At 32.2% G+C, this 26,824-nt stretch overlaps 2 protein-coding genes across 3 annotated transcripts; both read left to right on the top strand.

Annotated features, from left to right (window-relative positions):
• The first annotated feature begins 2,120 nt into the window (after positions 1-2,120).
• Positions 2,121-6,585, top strand: LOC114186773 (sphingosine kinase 1-like). The gene is made up of 10 exons (XM_028074783.1): positions 2,121-2,565; positions 2,803-2,925; positions 3,025-3,125; positions 4,000-4,072; positions 4,267-4,353; positions 4,441-4,518; positions 4,703-4,773; positions 5,291-5,590; positions 6,067-6,189; positions 6,317-6,585. Exons 1-10 carry the CDS (start codon positions 2,247-2,249, stop codon positions 6,506-6,508), a joined length of 1,467 nt encoding a protein of 488 aa, XP_027930584.1. The 5' UTR covers positions 2,121-2,246; the 3' UTR covers positions 6,509-6,585.
• Positions 6,586-14,320: 7,735 nt separating this feature from the next.
• LOC114189011 (B3 domain-containing protein Os07g0563300-like) lies at positions 14,321-26,018 on the top strand. Of its 2 annotated transcripts, XM_028077709.1 has the most exons (15): positions 14,321-14,447; positions 14,602-14,785; positions 17,120-17,201; positions 17,456-17,554; positions 18,372-18,699; positions 18,821-19,160; positions 19,280-19,376; positions 20,153-20,327; positions 21,715-21,794; positions 22,208-22,255; positions 22,344-22,607; positions 23,197-23,246; positions 23,579-23,692; positions 24,661-24,731; positions 24,863-26,018. In XM_028077709.1, the coding sequence occupies exons 1-15, from the start codon at positions 14,435-14,437 to the stop codon at positions 25,624-25,626; spliced, it is 2,709 nt and encodes a 902-aa protein (XP_027933510.1). In that variant the 5' UTR covers positions 14,321-14,434; the 3' UTR covers positions 25,627-26,018. The 2 variants fall into 2 exon arrangements, with proteins under 2 accessions (XP_027933510.1, XP_027933511.1); XM_028077710.1 differs by lacking the exons at positions 14,321-14,447; positions 14,602-14,785 and adding an exon at positions 15,853-15,938.
• The last annotated feature ends 806 nt before the right edge of the window (positions 26,019-26,824 follow it).

Here is a 26,824-nt window from a genome sequence, read left to right as displayed (position 1 = left end):
TGGAAAATAATATTTAAGTTCCTTACGTGCCATGCGGAAACAAAAGACTAAACATAGACCCAAGTTGCAACGCAAGAAAAAACCACGTTTAAACCTTTACTTTTCTCACATGGACCCAAGTTTTATTTGTGCTGTTGACTTCTGTGTCGTTTTTTCACTTCAGTAAGTTGCAACGCGAGAAAAATATTTTTGCTGAAGTGATGTTTTGGGAATTCTTTTTTCTCAATCTTTTACTGTTATCAAAATGTGAGTATATATGGAAAGAAAAGAGAAAAGGGATAAGGTGACATATGATAAAGCTGTTGCAAAAGTGTCATGAGTACCCACGCACGTTACCTTCAACGATAAGAACAAAAACTCTTTCCTAATCCTCTCATTTAACAAGAAGCGTGAGCAAAAGACAAATTAGGAGGTAAAAAATTAGGACTGTTTGCAGATATTTTAATACATGTTTATATATAGGTTAATACATGTTTATATATAGGTAAGTGTGAGTATTATATTATCTGTATTTGTAGGTATCTATCATCCATAAAAAATCAAAATTAAAATTTAATTTATATTCTAATAAGTTAAATTTAATTAAAATTAAAATTTTATTTTATTTTATTTAAAAATTTATAAAAAATATATATTTTTTAAATATTTGCGGATATGCGAGTATATATTTGTACCCGCAAGTTTTAAAAAAATTTACAGATATTTTTTAAGCATGTACTCAACAAGTAAACAATGATGTAGCGGATGATTTTTTTTTTTACGGATTAGGTTGCAAATAGACATTATCTATGTCTGATCCAATCCGTTATCATCCTTAATCCAAACCTAAATAAAGTGAAGAAAATAAAACACTAGCGGAGTTTGGAAAAGGTAAATGAATTGAAAAATTTTTATTTTTGAAATAAATTAATTTGGTAAAGAAAATTCAATTTTAAAAATTTAATAAAATCAATAATCAAACTCTACTAACATGTTGTCGATAACCAAATCCAACAAATAGTATTTTGAAAAACTTGAAATAAATAAATAAATAAATGACATAAGAATATCCGTTATGCTTTGTTGGAACAAGTTATGGAAAGAAGGGAGCATGAATGTGTAAAGAAATGGGAAATACTAGTTTAGATGAATAACTCGAGAAGAAAAAAGTGCAAAAAAAAGAGATGGGACAGAAGCTAAATTTTCTTCACTAAAGTTGAATAAATGCCTAGAAATGACAAGTTAAGGCAGCGTAATGAATTGTGTTTGTTAGATGAGAGAGACATAAGTATTCTTTTGGAACATTATATTTTATGGTACCATAATTGATTGTGAGTATATTTTTGGTCGTTTTTATTATGTTTGACAAGTTTTTTTGTTTATTAACTGAAAGACGTTTTAGTCTTATAAAAATTAATGTTGGATAAACAATTTTTTCCAGAGTAACTTATAATATATTTAAGATATTATCTTGGATATTCTTTTTAATTCAGTAGTTTTCTAATTTTGTTATATTTATTTATTCATTCTATCCGTATGATAATCATTAGATTAACATTTAAATAAGACAAGTTTTCTTACAAGATACGTGAATAAACGTAATGAAACTTTGAATATTACTCAAGTATTTTATATTTATTTTTAATTACTTAAAATTACCATGACATATTGTACAATATTAATAATTGAATAACATAATATAAAAGTATAACAATTACGATAAATAATATAATATAATTGGTTTAAAATAAAGAATTTAAAAATTGGATGAGTAAACTAAATAGAGTATATTTAATAATTAAATTAAACCAATTTTTATATAAAATAATATTTTTATCTTTTAAATGAGTTACCTTAACAACTTTTTTTCCTACGTTCAAAGATAGTTCTTTCCTGCCTTCCAACGAAGAGCTGGTTAGTCATTTTTTAAAATTAAATAATTTAAAATTAAATATATTGTATTTTATTTTAATTTATATTTCTAATTTTTTATATATTTTTTGATTGTAATGAATATATAGTAGATAGTTGAAAAAAAAAAGATTATAAGGCGAGAAATGAATTATGATGTTTTGTGACGTGGTTTCACAGAGTGGTTGGCGTAGAACAAGGGTTGCAGTTAAGTAACCACTATCCACGCTGTAATACTTGTAATAGTTTGCTTATAGCATATCTCTCTCTTCGCAAACGCCAAAACCCGGTTTTTGGTTTTAATTATCATCATCGAACCGGGCTACAGGGTGGGCCATCCCAGACTTGAACCGGCTATGGATCCCCTGCAGCGTCCCTTAATGTCGGACCGTGTCACCGTCAACGGCACCGTGACGCCGCTTGCTCTGCTCGCCGACGGCCGTCTGTGGTGGTCGGAGGGAATCCAACGTTGTTTGTCCGTTGAGAAGGACGTCCTCAGCTTCGTCACCAGTGGACCCTACATCAAGATCAAGAGCCTTGTCGAGACCCGAGACGGATGCTGCAGCACCGGGGCTCCAACAAAACTCGCTCGAAACGACGTCGTCTTTATGCCCTCCTCCGAGGAATCGCACAGGCTCTGGTGCCAAAAGCTTAGTGAATTCGTTGATTCTCTCGGTAAATTAAATTTCACCTTTCTCTCGGTACGGTTAAGGTTGTTGGTACTGCGTGTGTTGCATGTGTTTTGAAGTCTGTAAGTGTATCGATAAAGGTTTAAAAAGTTCTTCTCTAAATTTCGATGTACAATTGTGAATTTTAGTGCCAAAAAGGGAAAACAAATTTGTAAGACTACTTTTTAGTTCTCACTTCTCCAAATGGAAATGCAAACGTGTACTGAATTATGTCATAATGTAGGTCGCCCTAAGAGGTTGTTTGTTTTTGTTAATCCATTTGGTGGGAAGAAATCCGCTACAAAGATTTTCGATGAACAAGTGAAACCTCTTTTTGAAGATGCTCAAATCGAGATCACAGTCCAAGGTGCTCTAATTCTTTGACCATGTTTCGTTGTTGTTTCTATTTCCCTTTCAAATGTATTTGTATTTGTATATTTATATGATATGATATGATTTTCCTCAGAAACCAAGCATCAGCTCCATGCAAAGAATGTTACTCGTTCGCTAGATATTACCAAATACGATGGGATTGTTTGTGTTAGTGGAGATGGAATTTTGGTAGAGGTTAGTTTCATTGCTAGTATCCTGGTTGCAGTGTGCTATTATCATTCGTCATCATCATGTCCACGATTATTAATGCAAAAATTATTATCGTAATAGCATTCGGAGCACATTTTTCTGTACGCTTCATGTTTACAATGCATAAATATTGAGCAGCAGTTAATTATGTGTTTCGTCCAACTATACGAACCACAAATTAGGAATTAGAGAGAAACCGGACGAAAAGAAAAAGGAATATGAAAGAAACCTCTCCTTCAAGGATCACCCTTCCGCGGGTTTTCCCTTCACAAAGGGCTAATGCTCAATTTATAGATGACAACCTATTCCCTGAATCGTACTGTGGTACCTCCCTTATCCATATTTACTTAATCCCTTTAACTAACTGATTAATATTCAAAACCCCTCTTCTCCTTAAACCATAACACTAACTATTGTTATTTGCATGATAGTAGTTGATCTATCCAAACATTGTTAGAAAAGAAAGATTAATTGAAAGATGCTCTTAATGTATGAATTAAACAATATTAGTATCTGCTGCTTGTAAACCATTTTGAGTTATCGTTTCAAGATATGCTAATGCTGTGATGGTTTACGTGCTCATGTTCGTGGACTAATTGAAAAACATATAGTCAATACCTTGATTCTGTTCTTTCCTGAGAAACTTAATGGTCTTCGGGGATTTGGTTGTGGTATTCCAATGAAGCCCAGAAGATTCGAGTGCATGTTATGACATCTGTGGGAATTCAAATCGCAACATGGTTCATTTCTATGTTTTATCAAAACCTGTGCATTCTAGAATGCTTTTCCCCTGGTTCATTTTGATGTCTTTGTTTTTAATTTTTTTTCTTAATCTAACAGACTTTGCACATTTTAGTAGGTTGTAAATGGACTTCTTCAAAGAGAGGATTGGGAAACGGCAATAAAGATCCCCCTTGGAGTAGTTCCTGCAGGTTTATCATCATCATTACTTTGTTGAATAGGTTTTATCTAATTAGACTTTATTGCTTTAAAGTGAGCGGTGGGGTTACTAATTGGGTTTTGTTTTGTATACAAGGTTTATCTTTTGTTATCTGTACACAATAAGTTTATGGGTAACTACACAGTTTTGTTTTACCAAGCTAAAAAGTTCTTCCATGCGTTGAAGGTACGGGAAATGGCATGGCAAAATCACTTCTTGATTCGGTGGGCGATCCTTGTGAAGTAGCTAATGCCGTTCATGCCATTATACGAGGTTTTGATCCATCCATGTCATTCAAACATGTCATGTCCATTTTTTCTGTGCTATTATAAGTTTAAACTGTTTATTGAATACCAACAGGCAATAAACGACCACTTGATGTGGCTACCATCATACAAGGAGAAATCAGATTTTTCAGTATATTGATGCTTGCATGGGGTAATTACTCTCTCTGTGTCATGGACCATTCAGTGAAGTGGTTCCAGATGTGCTAAAACATCTAGGCTAACTGTTTGTATCTTTCTTTTCTTGATTTATGACCACCCGACTTGAGTCTGCATATGATTCCAACCATGCAATTCACTTAACATATTATAAAACTGGAGGTACTATTCTATTTCAGGTCTGGTAGCAGACATTGACATAGAGTCTGAAAAGTACAGGTGGATGGGAAGCGCTCGACTTGATTTCTATGTCAGTAATCCATTTTCTAATTTCCACATGTTTATTTATGATGTTTTTCTTTCACTTATATGTGTCTCTTTTATATGGATAATGATCGCAATTATCTTCTACTCACTTGGTTTGACGGAAGGAACATGGATAAAAGAAAAATAAGCATTAAATTGCTGGCCATGTGCTTTAGTTTCTCGTATTTTACAATATGAAGTTATTTGTGCAATGTAGAATGTCTTCTGATACTTCATTTCTAGCACTAGAATAGAATATGGGCCAGTTTGTTACAGATTAGAAAAAAACTGATTAGTAAGAGACTCTAGCGATAATTTTTAGAGATTAAAAAAATAGCATAAGCTATTCTCAATTTGTTTAGAATCATAAATGTATTTTTTCTTAAAGAAGTGTCTAATTCTATGACATGCTAGAAGCTATTTTGAATTTCCTCGTAAAACTTGCACTGGGATTCGTTTGACAGATAAGTGATTGAATTTGTTCATTATGGTTTTCTTTACTCACTGCTTTCCTGATTCAGGGCCTCTGTCGACTCTTGAAGTTGAGGCAATACATTGGATGTGTTTCTTTTGTGCCTGCACCTGGGTATGAAGCTTTTGGGGAGCCCACAATCTACCCTGGAAAACCTACTACTAGCAAAGGAAGCAACAGTGATCAAAGTGAAGCAGAAGAAGCTAATAGACAAAGGCCTTGTTATCTAGGACCTGAAATAAACCTGGAAAATTTGAACTGGAGAGTTATAAATGGACCCTTTATTTCTGTCTGGCTTCACAATGTGCCTTGGGGTGCGGAAGACACAATGGCAGCACCTGATGCAAAGGTTAGTTTTGAGTGGCTACGATTCAAGCATGTCGTCTTGATTCTCACACTTCTATTCATGAACATTTAACTGGGAAATGTTTCCAACTTTATATGACAGTGATGACACCATTACCTAGGACCAGTTATGTATCAATTTGATAGCATAAACACCCCTATGGTAGCTTCACAATAAGAAGTGATCATTTGCATCTTACTTTTCTGGATTTTAAAGATTCACTAGCAACAATGCATGGAAATTGAAGATTAAAATTAACACAATAGAGTGTACATATCTCAAGTCTTTAATTACTGCCTGGATTTTTTACATCTAAGAAAATTTTGCTGAATATTGTTAATGGTCTAAATTTTCACTTTCATAAGTTTCTGCCACGTGAAACATTGTGTTATATACAAGTTCACATACAGATACATATGTATGATAAGCATTAATACTTCCGGGCTTGAGCTTTTGTTGTTGTGATCTTGTAAATGCAGTTCTCTGATGGTTATTTGGACTTGATCATGATCAAGAATTGCCCAACGCTACCATTACTATCAATGATGTCTGAGTTGAATACAGGAGGGCATGTAAAATCTCCGTACGTCACATACCTAAAGGTGTGATCATCAATGTTTAACCACAATGTTTTTTGTAGCTGTTACTTTGAGCTTTTGAAATGGCCATTCTTTGGTTTATTTGCGTAAAGGAACTTATTAAAGTTTATATCTTCACAACATTATGCAGGTGAAAGCTTTCAGCTTGCTACCTGGCCCACGCACCAAAGACAAAGAGAAAGAAGGGATCATAGATGTAGATGGTGAGGTTCTGGCAAGAGGGAAAGGAACTTACAAATCTGAGGAGAAGACTTTGATGGTCTATGATAAATTACAGATAGCAGTGGATCAAGGTTTAGCAACACTCTTTACTCCTATATAATACTTTTTTTGTCTTGTCATGGATTTTTTCAAACTTACTAGACTAGTAATACTGTGAGATGAGTTTTCACATACCAACTTTGGTTTAATTATTTTTCTCAGCCCATTGCTTTCCGTGAAATTTGTTTTACAGTTACACACACATGTATGTACAAAGAGAACCTTCCATTGGTTGTTTATCTTGTACAGCACCACATAAATTAGAGTATACCATTACTAAATAACGTTTTACAGTGAAATTTGACGTGTTATGTCTTATTGCAAAAATTTATATTTCTTATATATTAATATACCAATAACCAACCATTGGTTAAAATAAAGAAATTAGTAAACTAGGGTTTTATAAAATGCAAACACGGGATTGTCAATGCTCGTGAATCTACTCAAGCATAGTTATGCGTCCCACTGGTAGCATCTGCTGGTGAGCCAGAGGTGTTAAAGGTCAAGTAATGGACAGAGAAGGGTGATGGGTTGGGGTGCATTGGGCTGTAGTAAACTGACAGCCTCTGGGGCCCGAGGAAGGGTAGCCAGGGATGTTACAAAAAAGTGCACTTTTTTGTAACACCCCCGGATCCTCTTGGGCTTACCAGGCATCCCACTTGCCACCCTCAAACCGGTTGTGTTAGGTCCGCAGCCCAATACACCCCAACCCATCACCTCTAGCACCAACTAGCATGAGGTTGTTCCCAGGGAGGATCGAACCCCAGACCTGAGCTTTAACACCCCTCAATCACTGAGAAGAGACTTTTTAATAATAGGGATAACAATAGAGGTGAGTATGAGTCTTACTATTTCATTCATAATTATAAAATAAAATTTTATAGGTTATGAAAAAATTACAATATAAAATTCTCCTCATTATTTTTTTAGTTCTTTTACTTAAAGGTGTGTAAAATATGTTTTTAATAAATTACAATGATAAAACTTTAAAAAATGTGTCATTCATGTAAAAAAAATAATTGCTAATTATGAGGATCGGTTGATACAAATTTTATAATCCAACTTTGTATTTTTCTTTTTGAGAATTTTAATTTTGAAAAGATAAATTTATGTTTTTTTTTTTAATTTTAATTTTGAAAAGATAAATTATTAAATAAAATTTATATATTGTTTCTAATCTTTTTCCCTATAATTAGAGTTTGCTGATTACCTTTGTTTGTAGTAAATTTCTCCACAAACATGTTTAATAATTGAGAATCTAATTAACTCTTAGTTGGACATCCAAATATTTGTCATTGTTCTGCAAAATAGGGATGGTATTATGTTAATGTACTGTAGTTGTTAGATAATCTCCGCAATACAAATGAATGAAACTCCAGCGTTTAAGTATTAATTTTTTTATTATAACTAGTGAAATTATATATATATATATATATATAATAATAATAATAATAATAAGTAATAAAATTATTATTTTTACAAAGGTAAATATAAATAAATTTTTTATTTTATTATAGAAATTTTTTATTTTTTAGATAATTTGTATTTATTTTACAGATATTTTTTTTATTATAGATAATATTTTAATTCAAAAACTATATACATTGTAAAAAGTAGTCAAATAAAAATAAATACTACTCAAAGGATAAAATTGATAAATTATTATTTTAATTTAAAAATTGAAAATAAAATGTGTATTTAAAAATCAACCAATTGTAAATTTATATTTATATATATATATATATATATATAATAAAAGTAATATCTTTTTTATTATAATTATGAAAATAAATAATATATAAAATAAATAGTTTTTATAAATTTATCATAAATAACTAATTAAATTTTAAAAAGTAATTCTGAAATTTAAAGAGTAATGTGATAAAATAATTGATACTAATAAGAATAAATGAAATTTTATTGTAACTTATTAATTTAACTTTAAAAGGGTTATAAAATTTAAATAAAATGATTAAATATTTATATTAATAAAAATAAAATTGGTAAAAAAATGTTTAATAAAATATATTCTCTGGTAACAGATTTAACGTTTGGATTAAAAAGATGTGAAGCGTGGAGTTTGGAATGCATGAGAATTTATGGTTGAAGGGATTATAGAAAGTTGAAGTTCTTTGTCATTAATGAATCAACCAAAGTTTTAACCACCTTGAAAAAACCGTCACTGCTCTTCAAAAAATTATAAATTGAATTGTTTATAATACCAATCAACAAACTTGTCTGAGGTTTATTGGTGAAACAGTATTCAACCGGTTTTCTCATATGTCCAAAAGGTATGAATCTTTACTGGTTAGAGTGAAAGATAATTTATATATATTTTAAAGTTGATGCTGTTGCAGTTTTAAAACCATTTCATTAAATATTGTTCTATAGTAATCATTCAACTCAAAAAAGCATTATACAAAAAGAATTTAAGACATGATATTTTAATTGTAAAAATTATTTTATCTCATAAATTTCATTGTACCGTATTACTTTTAAATTATTTCGTAATTTATATTTTAATATAAGAATATAATAGGATTCATCATTTGGCTATCAGTAGAAAAAACATTCCTTATTTACATTAACTATAATGAATTTTGCGACATATCCTTTAATATTGAGATTTTACCATACTAATGTCATAAACTTGTGACCTTGCCATAGAAATATTTTACATTTTACATATTAATTGTCACCAAATATTAATATAATTACTATCAGAAATTCACAGAAGAATAGTCATGCTCAATAGTCAATTAAGTTGATATTTTATATTAATTAAAAATATATTTTCTCCTTCAACTTTTAGTAAAAACTGGAATTAGTGAATCTTGGAAACCTTTAACCAATTTAGTTACTTATCTTTAGAATGCGTGAATTTATTCATTTAAACCAAAAATTTTCAAATTTATTTAACGTTTCCAACGTGTTTGTTAGTTAACATTGAAACAAACATGTGTCAAATGGTATAAACAAACTAAAATACTATAAAAAAATGTATTTTAACCTTTAAAAAAAAAATTTAATCTCAAATTCCTTGAAATATCCAAAATCAACACTGCATCTTAGTTAACACTTTATGTTTCCTAACATATACTTTTAAGAAATTGCTTAAAAGGATTAGCACATTTTTAATATTCTCGGGTACTTAATTTTTTTGTTATATCTAAGTCCATCATTTTATTATCCAATAATTTAAAACACTGGTTGACACCTTTCAAAAGCTATAACATTACTAGGTTGGACATATGTGGCATGCCTTAATCATGGGCTATTGAGTATTCATATGTAAAAATTGAACCTAAAGTTTTTCTTGTCCTATTTGATGTTACTAGTTGAGAGTATCATTGCAAATAAGATAACACTATTATAAAATCTATGACATCAAACATGTCATTATAAAGGTTGCTATCAAAGTCAAATAGCATCCATATATAAATTCAGTGAAAATTAATTTGTCCACGTAGAGTTGTGAACTAATCACATAACATTACAAAAGCTAATGATAAAAAAATCATATTTTTACGCAACCACTAATATAGAAGAATGATACCTAAAGAAGATGAAGACAGAATATAAAGTAGCATAGTTCTAATAAGATTAGTCGGCAACTCTAATCCTCCCAAGTCATAAACCAAAGGATAAGGGTTTAATGCTTAATTATTGTTGTTTGTCTTGTTTTGTCTTTAGTTACCTAGCATATATACTACTTGGTAACATCCTTATGAAAAATTATACTTAAGCATTCTTAAGAAAATGAAAATCTACTTAATTACTTTATTTAATAATATAATATTAAAAATTAAGTACGAGTCTAAGACGTAATTATGTATAGGTATTATATAATGTAAAAAAAACTCATAAATATTGAGTATCTTCAAATTATGGATTGAAGGTGATGTTAACCATTTAAAGTTTGACGTTGGTCTTGCGTTTTTACGGTAATCCTTCCTTAAAAACTCATTAGTAATATCATAGTTGACGATATCAGACAAATATGTTTTATATCCTATATTAAAATCTCAAAATTAACTAACCATGTTTTTCTTTCATGTTTAAAGAATTGATCCGTTAAAATATAACTCTTAACTTGTGTTTGGATTAGATTATGAAGTTAGAGAAGTAAAACTCAATAAATTTATAGAAAAAAAGAAAGATGAAAGGTGAATTGTTTAAATTAATATATACATAATAAAAATAAATAAATATTGTAAAAGTTTTTGAATAATTTGGTTAACATGAATAATAGAAATCTATTTTAATAAACAAAATTATAAAATAACTAAATCATCCTTATATTAAAATTACTGTTATTATTTTTTGTTACTTAAATACAAAGGTATTTATATTATTATAGTATTTAGTTCTTAAATTTTATTATTAATATTATTATTTCTTATAGTTCCATTAATATTTAATTTATATATTATTAATTTTAGTTATTATTTTATATTATCTATATTATATATAATATAGATAAGTTATTTATAATTATATATAATTGTCAATTATATATATATATATATATATATATATATATAAAGAATGAGATAACTGATTCTTTATATAAATAATTGGTTGTCAATTATGTAGATATATAAAAAATCGATATCTTCATATTTTTGGTTGATTTTATTTATTGACATAGGTATTTAGTTATATTCACGTTTTTTCATGTGTGATTATGAACATTCAGAATGTGGAATTGATTGTATTAATGATAACTTATTCTTTGGGAAGAGAAAAGCGAAAATCGATTCCCATGATCTGACAGACACTCGATTTCAATCGACGATAACTTATTCTATTTGAGTGAAGGGGTAACTTTGTAGTCCATTTCAAAAAGAAAAAAAAAAGTAATTATGATATTTCATTTTTACTTAGGTGATTTTTTTTTTCTTCAAAATTTAGATAAGCTAATTTTAAGCTTTCTATGCATTTTCTCACTCTCATTTATGCGTTTTCATTTTCCCAAAATTATTTCCAATTAAAGCATTTAAGTACATAAAAATTACTCTGTAATATACTGTAGATTAATTTGTCATTGTAGAACACACCTGAATGAAACATTGTATTATAAGCCTAATAATATATTTAATTTGGACATAATATATTTGATACGTACGTCAAGTCAAGTCATGGGTTGAGAAGTTGGATACACAAGATCTTTCTCATGTATATTACAAATTAAGGTTCAAACTATTTATTTTAAAAAATAAACAAGAGATATTTGTAACCCATGTTATAGATTAAGACGCCATGTTACGTTAGAGTAATATTTATAGATCATTATTTTATACAGAATTTTAATTTTATTAGTGACTCATTTGAAATATTGAAGAAATAATTTTATTAGTGACTCATTTGTAATATTACGATGGGTTCAATTGTGATTTAATAAAATAAATTTAAAGACTTATTCGTTATTATTATGGAAAGTGATAATAAAATAAAATAAAGATAAAATAAAAACCAACCTGATAGAGGTTGGTTTACAAAAAAAGGATTGAGATTCTGTCTCTTTCTTTTCACATTAACTCATCAAGAACATGTGAGTGAAGGAAGAAAAGTAAAGAGATAGATGGAAAACGATGATTGAAGAACACACAAAATTATAAATTGAAGAACGCATATTGACATGATCTCTCTTATAAATCAATGTTAGTGCTCTATTATGTTATTATGTTTTATCGTATGAGAATCATAAATCTTAATAACCCTTACTTAGTTTTACATTTGAAACAATAGCTGTAAGACTATTACGAAATAAATAAAAAAACGCATTTTCTAAAAATAAGCAGTAAACACATTAAACTAGCATATATAAAAAAAATGTTTATATTCTCTTAAAAAAAAAAGTTACAAACAAATGTAATTAGCGATTAATAAGTGACAATTAATCAATGCTTATCAATCGGTTTAGAGAACAAATTTTGGATTGGTCTCGCACTTTGTTTTTCTCATCAACCTAGCACAGAAAAAAAAAAAAAAAACACCACACGCATCCTTTAGTTACAAAGCCTTTAATTTTTGAAGCTGGTATGGTTGGAAAAAAATCTGAATGAACCTAGAATTAATCTATGGATTGAATGGTTGCAATAATCCCCGAGCGGGAGTACTATGCAAACGTGTTGGTTTTGGGAAGAAACAAGCAACGAGAAAAACAACGTTGTTGGCACATAAATCGTAGATGTGGTCGAGATTGGTTTGTTAATCCCTTTTGTGCAACAACGTGTGTTTGTCTCTCACACTATAGTGTTTATCATATGATCACACCAAAAAAAAAAAAATCAAAACTGTTTCTTGTCCTTCTTCATCTCCACCGATAATTAAGGATGACTATGGAATTTTCCAACCCCTGTCAAATTGGTTGTTGGCCTTGTCATTTTCAACTTCAATGCATGCATTTGGTTGGAACATTGCTCCCAAACTACCTCTTCTTCCATGGAACACGGGTTGTCTTAATCTTAACGTGCACAATTTTTAAATACCAAAAACTTATGCATTTTATTTCCGAAAAAAAATATGCTAAGTACTAATTTGCATAATTGGGAAGTTTGGTTTCATACATGAATTCTCATTCATAAATATCTCTATAAACCTATACCTAATTCATTTTCAAGCTTCTCTTGAAGAGCTATTTTTTTTTAATTTAGAATATAATGTTTTTATTCTTTAATATTATCCAAGGCAAATTATTCATTAGTCTCGATGTTATATCTAAATGTCACGTGTCCTTGGAGTGAAGTGTGTTACTTTATTTTGAATTCTTGGTCTTCGTATATTTAAGTTTTATTATCTTTCAACTGATTACACATCTCGTAATGGACACACATTTATGGCTCCCAAAATGATGAATAATGACTATATCCTATTGAGAAAGAGACTCTCGTTTTATTTTAAATTTAATAAATTAAATTTAAATCACCGAACCTAATTAATGGGGCATATAGTTTTAGAATAATTCTTTATTTATATATTTTTTAATTTTTAATTTATAATGTAAAAACCCTTAAAGAAAACTCTCCAAAGACGACGTTACATTAAACCGATTACAGAAAAAAGAAGACAGTTTCTGAAGTTGAAAAAGGCGCATAAAGTTCATCGAGATATAACGTGAAACTTAAAAAACGAAAAAGCGCGTGCCCTGAACAAGATAGAAGTGGAAATAGGTGTTGGGAGTTGCGAATTACGTGATTGCGTAGCGTGAGGTAGCGGGCCATGCAAGATAATTGGATATTGTAACTTAAGAATCCCCAGTCGCAGCGCGTGGGAGCTTGACTCCACTCGCCCCTTCCATTCCTTTCACGTGCTTGCATTATCCTCATTCCTTAACTTCGATTCCAACGCGTCCGGCACCAGTCAAACCCCCTATAATTACCGATCTGCCCTTGTCGTGTTTGCCCCGTCTATGTTTCACTCTTTTCTTTATCTATACACAATAACAAACCCATCACCAATTTTTACACCCTCACATTCCAATTTTACTCATTATAGTTTATAGTTCAACCAGGTTCTTTGTTATCGACAATTGCAATGTGTGCTTCCACTTTTGGAATCACCAAGACAATTATGTTATGTAAATATAAATCATAAATATTATTATAACATAAAGTATATGGTGCCTTTTGAAACAGTATATTATTATTACGTAACGTTTAAATAACTCTCAGTTTATTATTATTTTATTAAATGAGACCCTCATCGGTTGTTTTCTTCTTTAATGTGAAAACGGACAAAGGCTAACCCACATCAAGGAGAGACTCGTGGCAGAGGAATGAAATAATATGATAACAAAAACATTTATAAATATACTAATTGTTGATTAAAATTTTATCTATGATTCAGTTTGAATTTTTTAAAAAGTATAATTTATAAGAGAGAGTGTAAGTACGAAAATTTCCCATTTTGTCCGTGGAAGAGGGAGAGAGGAGGAGAGAAGGAAAAGTTGTGAAAGGGAGGGAGAGAGAAACGACGACGCCGAATGAACAGTAGGGGTACAACAACTACTACTTTTTTTAAAAACCCCGTTTTCACACTTTCTCTCACTTAAAAAACACTCACTAGTACTCACGCCTTCTCCTCTGCTTTCTCTCTCTAAAACCCTCTTCTTTTTCTCTCTCCTTCCTCTCCTTCTCTCGCTGATTGCAGATCAGGCCGCGCAAACCGTTGCGGTTGTGGATTCGTTGGGGTTCAGAGCCGCTATGGCTTCGGCTTCTTCTTCCTCCTCCAAACTGTGCTTCAATTCCGACTGCAAAGAATTGAAGCCTGAAAGACCTAAGAAAGGGTGGAGGCTCCGTAGCGGAGAACTAGCCGAGCTCTGCGATCGATGCGGGTTAGTAATTTTACCGCTTCACTATTTTGTTGACTCACACAGTGTTTTATTTGAATTTTTTTACGAAACAAAAATCGGTATTTCTTGTTTCGTATATTTAAAAAAAATTAAAAACTTTTTATTTCTGTGTTTCTGTTTAATTTTTTGAATTTGGATTTTGGAGCAAGTTACACGTGGCAGTAGTTCAAGAGATTGGGATTATTATTAGTTAGCTGAGGTTTCTAGGTTTGGGCATTCCTCCTGCAAATTTGGATAAAGTTTACTGCTTTATTATGTTGTTTTAAAAAAAGGAAATTATTTTTTGGAGGGTATTAGGTAATTAGGTTTGTGATGTGAATTAGTCTATTTTTTTCTAAACGGAAGAGATAGACTTACGACGATTTTGAAGTAAATGATAGATGTCTCTCTCTTTGTCTTTGGGGATTCGGTGGTATGGGTTCAACGTACCTCTTTGATTCCACTACTTCATACAGTTATTGCTGTCGGAGATGTAATTGGTGCTTTTCTAATTCTGTTGTGTTTCAAGTTTGGAACTAAGTTAGGCATAGCGACGGGATTGGTGCTTTTAAAGTTATGTAATTATGGATTCGTAGTTGTTTCTTGTCGATGTTTCATCTAGAACAGAAATTTTGTATGAGCTCCTGTGCTCAGTGTATTTGTTTAGTGTGGGCATTGTTGACGTAGTTATTGATACTGAGATATGGCACATGCAACTGGTCTTCGTGCTAGCCTATAAGTGTACTACTGTGTACTGTGAGAAGTTTCTTAGTTCTGGTGTATTTTCTTTCTATGTTGACCATATGCACTTGTTGAGAAGATGATAATGGAAACGTGGCTTGGTGACTTGGTCCATTGATAAGGAGATCAGTAGAGTCTCCGACGAGACAGTGGATCAAATGAGAGGTGTTCTGATTAAAAGGGCCGGTGGAGGACCTAAGAAATCTTGAGAATAGAAACTTTTAAGAAGTGACTTGCTTTAAATTGTTTTACTTAAATTTGTTTTTTGGTAGAGCTCGATAGTAATGATTGCTCCATGTGACCAATTGTACCTAGCAGGAAAATTGTGGGTTGTTGTAGTCAATGAAGGTCTATGCCAAGACGTTGAACTCCTTTAAAGTTGATACTTTGATACTCATACTTTTTTCGATGAATGGTAATTATATTATTTAAAATGTTTAATATTAGGTTTTATAGTTAGTCATTTAGAATTTGATTATTCTGGAGTTGTATGAATACTTTTTTCATTGAGAGTTAGTTTTAAGTATACATCAGTAGTTTGTTTACTCGTTATTGTCATTTTGAATTATATTAAATATACCAAAAGTATTTAAATTTATGTTATATTTTTCAAAGCACTATGCGATGTGCTATTTTCTGTAAGTTAAGTGCTATTACTTAAGATCTACATTTTAGCATGGAGAAATTGTCTCTTCTAATGAGAGGGAGGGAACTTCAAGAAATAAACTATTGCCTATTTGTGTTTTTGGGCAACATTTAGTTAAAAAAAGTAGTTCTCGCTGTAGGAATCCGGGATTACATTGAGTGAGAGATATTAGGATTGGTCTCGTTGAACTAAAGTTTAATATTAAATGGATAATTTTAATTTTTCTTCGATAGTTGTAGATCTTCTTACTAATGAATCATGTCTGTCTTTTCTGTTGCTTCAGTAGATGTTCAGTGATCGAGGTTGTTCTTTGTTTTTTTTTTCTAGTGATGGTTTTTGAAGTCATTATTCTTTACATGAATATTTCTCTTTTTTATTTTTGTGTACTTTTCAAATGCTTAGTTTGAGTTTAACATTTTTTTTCTCCTTTTATTAGGGTGGCTCTGATATATTGTTTTCTATATTCATCTAAAAGCAGTTTTGTATCTGTAGTTAACGTGATTAACTTATTCTGTAAGGATTATCTTCAATCAGATTCTGCACTGTTCATCCCAAATTATCTTTAGTTAATGTGATTCTCTAAATTATTTGCATTTTTATTACTGTGCTTGGTTTGTGTACAAATTACATGGGTGATATACATCCAATGTGTTATCTGGTTAAAAGAATTTTGTTTTTTCTGCCATAAGAGGTTTTAATAGGTTCAATAGCGGACGTTGACCTTTCTGATTGCATTAACATTCGTTTTCACTCTTTCTTTATGGTAGAAAGAGCAAATATTATAACTTTAATTTGTCTTTTGTACTCAGTAAGAAATGTCTTGTTCAAGAATTTAGTTGGCTATATGTAAATAATCCTGCCTGTTACTTATCATATGTTTTGATATTGTTCTCTTGCATGATGCAAATGTGCTATTCTTTTGTAAAATTTGGTTGTTCTGTGATACTTAGCTCTGCTTTTGAAGAAGGGAGGTTCTGTGAAATTTTCCACTCAAATGCTTCTGGTTGGAGGAGTTGTGAGACTTGTAGAAAGGTGAGCCAAATCTTTTTTATGGTTGTTTGAATTGCTTTATTAATGTCACTGTTACTGTTAGTATGTTCAATGCAAACGATGTTGCATAGGTTTCCAAAGCTGAGTTTGGATCATGTAGTCTTAATTGATGATTACTGTTGCTTGAATGCTCTATGGTGTTCCTGTTACTATGTTTGAGGCAAAGGGTTTACACTGATTCCTGAAACTAAGTTTGAATTATGTGGTTTTAACCGATGATTAATCATTCTTTGCAGAGAATTCATTGTGGATGTATTGTTTCAAGTCATTCCTTCATGTTGCTAGATCCCGGAGGAATTGAATGTTATGCGTGTGCCCGCAAAAATATTATTATGGTAAGTTTCTTTATTGATCTCCCTCTCCTGTTTGGGCTTGACTTTTAGTCTTTGTATAGCATGTATGAGTGTCCTGTGGGTTTTATGCATGCCCTCTTTGTTTTTCCATTTCTGGCAAAACGAACTATTGAAGTTGTCATTTCATTGTCAATGGACAAATAAGGTGAAGATTCTTGGTTGAAATAATATATGTTGTTTCAAAGTAAATCTGAAAAGGACCAGTTCATCAAGAAGTGTGACGAAATTGAAAAATGTTGAAGCTGGAATTTTTATTTTAATTTGGCATTTATAATCACAAAAAAAAGTCGCTGGAATCAATTATATGGAATGCCAGTTTTAGATAATTACTTCAATTTCTTTTGCTGCTCTTCCTATGAAATTATGGCCAGACATGCCTGCTATATATTGTTGAGACATTTTTTGACAATCCTGTATTAATTTGTCCGTTGTCTTACCATTTTCTCTCTCTTTCCACGTCTTTTTTCGTTACCTCTCTTCGTTTGTTTTGTTTTTGTTTTTGTTTTATTTTTTATTTTTAAATTTGGGATATCTAACTTTATGCATATGGAACCAGCAGTAAGGGTTTCCCTTTATTTTTCTACTCAGGGTGGGTTTACACATGTCCTCTCTCTTAGTTGCTAATTCCCTCTTGTTACTATGGCTTATTCCTTTAAATCTTAAACTCCATGGTGAGCAATCGAGCTGAATTGATTGCTGAAACATGATGCTTAGACAATATCTTATTTTTATGTCCTGTTTGGATCATTGAATGAAACAGTTTTGGCATAGTAACTCTATTCTGTTATCTGTTTCTCAGCCTTCTAACCTGCCGTGGCCACAATCTTTTTCCCTTCAAAATCGTTTAACTGATAGACTTAGAGATCTATCTACTAAAGGTTGGAATCAGTTGGCTGGATCAGGTCCTGTACCCTGGAAGCAAGCGCCCAGTCTGTTCAATTCTGCTTCTTCATCTGACCTGATCCCAGATGTGCCTTCTTTAGCTGAATTATCCAATAGCTTTGACAAAATGTATTGCAACGAAAGGTTACCTGCATCAGCCTTGGAAAAGAAAAGCGAGGATTATACTGGATTACCGGTTCATTGGAATGTTACCATTTGCCCACGGGAGATGAAGCTTATGAATGGTAATGCAAGCTTTGATAGTCTCTGAACTTTCCTGCTTTTCTGTTATCTGGTTTAGAAGGTGGAATGGTCTCTTAATAACTTGAAGTATAATGTATAACCTGATTCTTCATTATATTTCAGGAATGAGGAACGAGGACAAAGCAAGTTCATGTTTAAATATGTGTCAGCAGCCTTCTTCTCTGAAGGAAGAGTCATCGCCTCAACCATTTGGTTTGCCGGTGCCTAATTCATGCCAAAATGAAAGAAATGGTCAGCTTGGGGTAACTGGAAGTCACCCTCAACAAACTCCACCACCTCCAGGAAAGCAATTTAACGGCACTATGCATTTAGCACCTGACTCATCAGGTGAGGCTCAGGTTCGCAATGGGCGGCCTCGAGCAGATGCCCGAGGAAGAAACCAGTTGCTGCCACGGTACTGGCCCAGGTGTACTGATCTTGAACTACAACAAATATCCATAGAGTATCCTTCAAATCACATAATTGTGTTGTTTGTTTTGGTAATATCTATTTTAATGCACTTTGATTTCCAGTTATTTCTAATGCCATACTGGAAGCTACAATATCTTAACTCCATCACAGTTCAAATTCTGTAATTACTCCCTTGTTTCAAAAAACCTTGAGTGCAAGTGATGCTGGACGAATTGGGCGTTTAGTCCTACCCAAAAAGTGTGCTGAGGTTGGTCTTGAGATTCTTCATGGGATAGTATTTTTGGTTTATGTTCCATAGATGCTTTATGTTCGCAGTAAACTGAATTTATAGTTTAGAAGTTATGATAATTGACAATTGAATGTTTGTCCTTTGGAATGCTTGCATATTTGTTTTGACTGTTAGTTGTAATAATCTTTGCTTATATTTCTCTGGAATGCATATAGTAAACTAGAAGCGTGAGGTTCATAGTTGTGATCAAGAACAGTATGAATGAAGAGTATGATTAAGTGGATGGAGCAGGAAGAAAGGTCACTGAATCACCAATAGTTATTTCAATTCTGTCAAAAGGATTGTGTAGTCCTCGAAATGTCAGGCTAGGGGACTTACCTGTCATTTTGAGGACTCTAGAAAGGTTTTTGGGATTTGAATGATGAAAAGGATTCAGGTTTACCTTGTTTTTTCTTAGCTTCCAAGCTGCCCTTTTTAATTTTATGAATATCAAGACTAGGCTTTTTCAGAAGCATATTAAATCTGTATATTGTTAAATGTTCTAATTCAAATGTCTCCATGATAAATAGTATAATGGTATGCAATTTCTAAGTACTCGATGTTGGTCAGTTATAGTTTCAATTAACTGGAGATTAGTTAATCGTCTGTATTATTTTGGATTTTACTGAAGTTGTGAAATTGCTTCTTTGTATTTGCAATAGTAATTGTTTCTTATTGGCATTGTCATCTATATTTTTTTTTTCATGAATATTCTATCAAAGGTTATATAACATTATATCTGTTCCATGAGACAGACCTACTTCCCACCAATTTCTCAGCCTGAAGGATTGCCGCTTAAAATCCTTGATGCAAAGGGAAAGGAATGGATATTTCAATTTCGCTTCTGGCCGAACAATAACAGCAGAATGTATGTTTTAGAGGGTGTCACTCCATGCATACAGTCCATGCAGTTACAGGCTGGTGACACTGGTAAGACATTGTCATGAAGGTGATTTGCGTAATGGAATATATATATATATATATATATATATATATATATAATTTTCTTTATGTTCATTTCCTTTTAAGTGAAACTTTAGTCTCATGAATTGTATTTGCACGAACCTCTTCTTGCCCATTGTTAGGAATTATGGGTTAAGTGTTAAGAAAGAAAAAGAAGAGACAAAGATGACAAATAATAGTATGGAATAGATTATTGAAATGTAATTTGCTAAATACCTTAACCTAGTAGTCATGTACTAATAGTTAGGTCATGTAACCGCAGGCAATTTGAAGGAGATGGATATCTTACTGCTGATACTTGTAGATATCCTACCCACCAACTTGGATTTGTTTAAATGCGTTTTTATTGATATATTTGGCTTACTGAGAACTTATGCCTTGATGTGCTGTTGTCTTATTTGAATTTATATTTTAGAGAGAGAATTTTTTAAATAGTTTGAATTATTTTATTCTTTTAAAAAATGTTACAGATCTTGTGCATTGTTTATGGGAGAAAAAGAATGTAAATCTGCGGAGCTTTAAACAGTATTTTTAGAAAAATTGACAGAATAATTAAACTAAATTCATAGAGAAATGTGCCACGATTGGGAGTCTAAATCTTAGCAAAGAATTTTGTCAATTAGTTTTTATTTTGTATTTTCTTTAAATTTGTGAAAATATTAATGGATATCTGTGAATATAAAAAAACCTGTGGATAAGTTTTAACAGGTATCTCTTTACTCTTTGCTCATCCTGACCCACTGTCATCTGTATGGCTAACTACCTAATCAAAAGTTTACTTTATTTAAGCTAGAAAAAAATAGTGATTTATAAGACGACATTTATAGAGCTATTTTTCATAAGCAGAAATTGTAAAATTTGATAAAAAGTAGTAGAACGGTTATTTCCACAAAAAAACTTGCATCATTTTTTTGAGAACATATCTTGCAATTGAAAAAAACATTTTCTTTGGAAAAAAAGGGTACAAAAGCAGGCCCTAAGTAAAGATATAATCAAGAAAGAAAGAAAGATATTCCAAGACAATCTAAAGATGTTCTTAAATATCTCCAACATCCCGGTCTACTATAGAATTCTTTTACAATTCAACTTGATGCTTTTTTATTCAATTCAAAGGATTTTGGGTTTATTAAAGTTTATTACGTGATAAATTTGCCTGGTGAAGCTGGCTATATTTCTTACGCTTGCATTCAGGACTTCTATATTATTATGCTTCAACATCTTGCCTCGTATAATCCGTATTGGATCCATCTGTCTTTAATGCTTATGTCGTTTTTTTTCCTTGCATTTCTTAGTGTGTTGTACATCCATCTAATTGAGTTCTAGTTTTATGGCTGACCCGAGTTGTTTTCCTCAGTAACATTTAGCCGGTTGGAGCCAGAGGGAAGGTTGGTTATGGGATTTAGAAAGGCTTCGAGTGCTGTGCCATCCGACCAGGTAATTGTTTTAACAGCCGCAATGTATAATTTTCTGAGATGTGGTTATGTGTTTTGTCTACTAAGTCTGTCGTTAACTGTAATGGTTGTATGGATAATTATACATGCTACATTAGTTGAGAGACATGTACAAATTCTGCACTTTCCTTTATTAAGATCTTTTGAATACAATCCGAAGGTTCTATAATGCTCTACTCTATAATTGTACTTCAATTTTGTATATTGTCTGATTGTCTGGCCTGGAGTCAGCATAGTCAGGGATATTTTCTTATAAAGGACAATTTATTAATTGAACTAGTAATGTTATTTTTTGTTTGCATATTTTGTATTTATATCCAATCCTCTATGTATTTACAATTTGAACTTGTATATTTACAATCTACATCTGTTGTGTGCATATATTTCTTTTTGCAGGACAATGAAACCAATAAGTCTGGAAATGGATTTTCTGCACATGGTGAAGTTAGTATTAAACAACTAACTGCATTGTAATTGCCAACATTTTCCATTTACATTATTCTCATGGTTGCATTTTTCACCTGTCATTTAGGTTGAATTGGCTGATCCCAATTCATGGTCTAAAGTTGACAAGTCAGGATACATAGCAAAAGAAGCACTGGGGAGCAAATCATTAATATCTAGAAAAAGAAAAAGCGGCATGTTGGGCTCAAAGAGTAAACGTCTAAGAATTGAAAATGAGGATTTAATAGAGCTGAAGATTACATGGCAAGAAGCTCAAGGTCTGCTCCGGCCCCCTCCCAGCCACGTTCCGAGCATCGTTGTGATTGAAGGTTTTGAATTTGAGGAATACGAGGTACCATTATTCTCGCTTCATATCGGGAACTGTTATGGATTGCTGATGTTTTTATACTTTTTGGGGTGTAATGATTTAGGTCCTCCCATTCGATCTTTTTATACTTCAATAAAAAACGATAATACATTTTCATTTTCAAAATAGTCGCATAAACTAACCAAATGATAGTTCTGACGTGTCCATCTGCAGGCAATATAGTTAATCCATTATGTAATCTTATTTGAAATATAGTCAATTCAATTTATTATAAGATTTGGGATTAGAAATACTGAAGTTCAATAGTCGCTAGCTGAAAAGAAATGGAAAAGGGGAGACTAATGATTTTCAACTGGTCATAGTGGGGTTGGGGAATGCGTATGCTAAATCTTCAAATTCTGATATCTTTTTTCTTCCTCATCATCCACCCTTGAACTAAACACATCTCAAGCTTAAAAGCTGACGTCACTGTCTCTAGAGTTGTGCATCCAATGTTGGGTTGGAATTTTAGTGTCTACCTTATGGTCATCTTTCTTGGTTCTTTATTTGATTGAAGGAGTTCTGGAAATTATTATGTATTGTGGAATCCTTTATGCTGAAAATAATTTTACAGGAAGCTCCAGTGCTTGGGAAGCCAACAATTTTTACCAGTGATAATGTGGGGTAAATCACTTATCCTTAATTAGATTTGGTCACCTTCTTTATGCCTTGGCTTTTCTTTTAAATATTTGCGTAGCAGTTGATATGTCCTTTATATATAGAGAGGGAGAGAGAGGATGGATCAAGTTACTCCAAGAGCCTCATCCTCACCTTTCATTTTCTCTTGATATAATGCTCAAAAATGAGGGGGGACGATTTGTATATATTTTATTGTTTTGCATGTCTTGTCATTAAGTTCCCAAGAAACACCCTTTAATTTCCATTTAGACTGGGTGATATTTTTACTTTATTTAACCACGTAACTAATTCCAAGCAATGGTCTATATTTGTCCCAGTGAAAAGATCCAGTGGGCTCAATGCGAAGATTGTCTCAAGTGGCGCAAATTACCAGCAAGTGCGCTTCTTCCATCAAAATGGACGTGTGCTGATAATTCATGGGATCCAGAAAGGTAACGAGAGTGATCCATTGTCTTAATTCTCATTGGCATTTTTGGTCTACTATGTTATCATTTGCATTTTTTTCTGAGCTGTAAATACGCAGATGAAATTTATAAGTCTTCCTGAGTGAATACGAATGTATTTCATATTATAGCCGAAAGTGATATGTGATCTTTAAGAGGGTGTCTTTCTGAACCTTAGAGACATCTGGCTAACATGTACATCCTTTCTCAATGTTTATTCTGATATCAAGTGAAAATGCTTTGATTAGCATCGTTCACACGGGGTACACCTCACTTTCTCTTTTCGTCTTTGCACCCTGAATTTCTGAGATGCAAAAGAAGGGAAATCATAGGGAAAAGGGAAATTTTTTCATACAAAGGTGAAATGAAATAAGTTGGAAGTTGAAATAACATAATTATATTGTATTTTTTATTATATGTCACGTTAAAATCTACCCGATAATCGATTATGGGGGGTGATATAGAGTACGCGGTTAATTTTTTTTTTTTCAATTTCTGAAATATGATAAGTGAGTAAAATAATAATAATATAAAGAATAAAAAATCACAAAATTTTATTATAATAAAATACTTTCTGCTCATTTCTCTTTATTTATTCTAATGTAAACCACTCATTTCTTACCTCTCTTTTTCTTTCTTTCCTTTTTCATTCTCTCCCTTTCCATCCTATCCTCCAAACAAATTAGGTTGGTTATGTACTTATCTATTTTAATCTATTATACATCACCTAGCATCCTTTGGCATAGGACATGGTTGGCTGGAGAGAGAAAATATAAGTGAGAAAGGGGTTGAAAAATTGACACTGCCATATGTATCCTGCCAAGATACAACGTTAATTATCAATCTAACAAGGCTGTTCCTCTAAATCATTTACCCGAACTTTATAAACCTTTATCACCACGTATCCGATATATTAGAGCACTATTTTTTATTTACTAAATTCTCTGTGCTGCTAGATCTTCTTGTTCAGCTGCCCAAGAGCTGACAGCAGAGCAACTTGAGAATTTGCTACCTCCTTGTAATTCAGGTTTGAATTGTTTGATCGCTTCTCTTGAGCAAATGTTTCAGATCCTTGTCACGTATGATATAATCTTTTATAGAAGGAACTGTAATTTTGGGGTATGAAAACTATGTTGCTGAAATGCATTTGTTTGGCAGCTGTTCCCAAGAAAATGAAGGCCGCCAAACAGGATCCTGATAATGCTGAAGCTTTGGAGGGACTTGACACCCTCGCAAATTTAGCTATCCTGGGAGAGGGTGAAGCACTCCCAGCATCAGCCCAGGCCACAACTAAGCACCCACGCCATAGACCTGGCTGTTCTTGCATTGTTTGCATTCAACCTCCCAGTGGAAAGGGCCCCAAGCATAAGCAGACATGTACGTGTAATGTATGCTTAACAGTGAAGCGACGTTTCCGTACCCTTATGTTACGACGTGAGAAGAAACAATCAGAAAAAGAAGCAGAGACAACTCGTAAAAAGCAACAGCAACAACATTCTCAACCACTACCTTCGTCTGAAATTTTGCTTGACGAAGATTCATTACCCTGTAGTAACACAGGCGATAGTAGCCCGAACCAGAACAAAGAGGGTAATGATGGTTCTGATGATGATCCTAACAGAATAAAATCATCTGCTTCACCGTTCAAAGGCCAAATTGACCTCAACATCCAGCCAGAGCGAGAAGAAGAATTGTCCCCTGGTTCAGATTCTGGTGGCATGATGAAGTTGCTCCATGATGCTACTGAGAGGTATCTGAAGCAGCAGACTGTGAACTCTGGTACTGGAGATTCTGGTGGCAGTCAGTCACAGCTGGTAGGAGATGCAATGAGGGAAGATAAACTTAGCAATGGTGTTACCCATGGCAGTAGTAGTCATAGTACTGATAAGGAACATGCCCAATCTTTGTCTATGAATGTGTGAAAATCATATTGGCTCTGGCCATATTGATAAGTTCTTGCAAAGCTATATTGAAGTGGGGAAAGATTTTGCTGTACATTTTATCCACTTCGGCTTCTTGCTTTTTCATGTTTGTACATAAAGAGGGGTAGGAAAAAATGGTGAGAAACCAATATATTCTGGTAATATAAGTGGGCATCTTAGTGGTTTGTGTAGGAAATGGAAAACTATGAAATGCAGCTGAATTGGGGTAGTAGGTTGAAGCTGTTTAGTTTCTTTCGAGAGCTCACCGTGCCACCTGATTTCAACAACGTTGGAAATGTAACTATGCCTAATTTGTTCTCCCAATTTATTCTCCCAATTTATTCTTAGCCTGTAATATGTTTATGCTTTCTAGTATCTGCGCTGTTTCTCTTGATCCGAATTTGGGAGCACAATATTTCCTAGTTTTCAGCAAGCAACCACTTTGCTGTGTATTCAACTAAAGATAGCTCAGAATGTTTTCTTTTTTAAGGAAATTGCACTCGTCCACTGTTTTTGTCCTGTACCCTTTTCAAATCGCTGGAGTTTTTAATCTATTTTTTTTTTCTTAACCTACGACTTTGCTTTAGATTTCATATTTTAATTAAAATGTATTTACACTAGTTAAAACGTGATAGCAATTTAGGTTGTAGTCCTTAACTATAAAGTTAACATTGTCTGAATATGATTAAATTTAACATTGTAGTTCTTAACTATAAAGTTAACATCGATCTATAATTATTTTTTTAATAGTAGATGATCAACATACAATTATTTTGTATTTGATATTGGTTTAAGCCTTTACGGTGTTTTACATTCGCTTTGCGATGTCATTGAGGAAGAAGTTGAATATGCTTAGACAACAATTTAAATATATAACCATTCGTGGTTTTCTCAGTTTTTTACGTAGACTAAAGTGACATTTTTTGTAAAAGGAAAATATTGATGCCGCTTCCCCTTTGACAGAGATAGTTTTCTACATCTTATATATTGTTTACTTTTATTTTTTTAATGAGAACATGTATTCAAGTTCGGAGAAAAAAATAAATTTCAACAAAAGAATACTCCACAAAACAAAATACCAAAATGGGTGAGTTGAAAGGAGAAAATAAAATATTATCAGAAAAAACCGCATTGCCACTTGTTAATATACAAGTAATTAACTTTGGTAAATTGAACTTGTAAACTTCCTTTCTATTAT

The sequence above is a fragment of the Vigna unguiculata genome, chromosome 6 (assembly GCF_004118075.2).
Source record: "Vigna unguiculata cultivar IT97K-499-35 chromosome 6, ASM411807v1, whole genome shotgun sequence".
NCBI classification, from domain to species: Eukaryota; Viridiplantae; Streptophyta; class Magnoliopsida; order Fabales; family Fabaceae; genus Vigna; species Vigna unguiculata.
The sequence above is the reverse complement of the archived record's forward strand: the minus strand, read 5'-3'. Positions and strand labels throughout refer to the sequence as shown.

Bases quoted from the DNA above. Each gene is read 5' to 3' on its own strand.
- LOC114186773 (XM_028074783.1), top strand. From the start codon at position 2,247: ATGGATCCCCTGCAGCGTCCCTTAATGTCGGACCGTGTCACCGTCAAC. The intron at 2,926-3,024 runs GTGCTCTAATTC...GATTTTCCTCAG, and splicing joins AATCGAGATCACAGTCCAAG to AAACCAAGCATCAGCTCCAT. The intron at 4,354-4,440 runs GTTTTGATCCAT...GAATACCAACAG, and splicing joins CGTTCATGCCATTATACGAG to GCAATAAACGACCACTTGAT.
- LOC114189011 (XM_028077709.1), top strand. The intron at 20,328-21,714 runs GTAAGACATTGT...TGTTTTCCTCAG, and splicing joins GTTACAGGCTGGTGACACTG to TAACATTTAGCCGGTTGGAG. The intron at 22,608-23,196 runs GTACCATTATTC...ATAATTTTACAG, and splicing joins TTGAATTTGAGGAATACGAG to GAAGCTCCAGTGCTTGGGAA.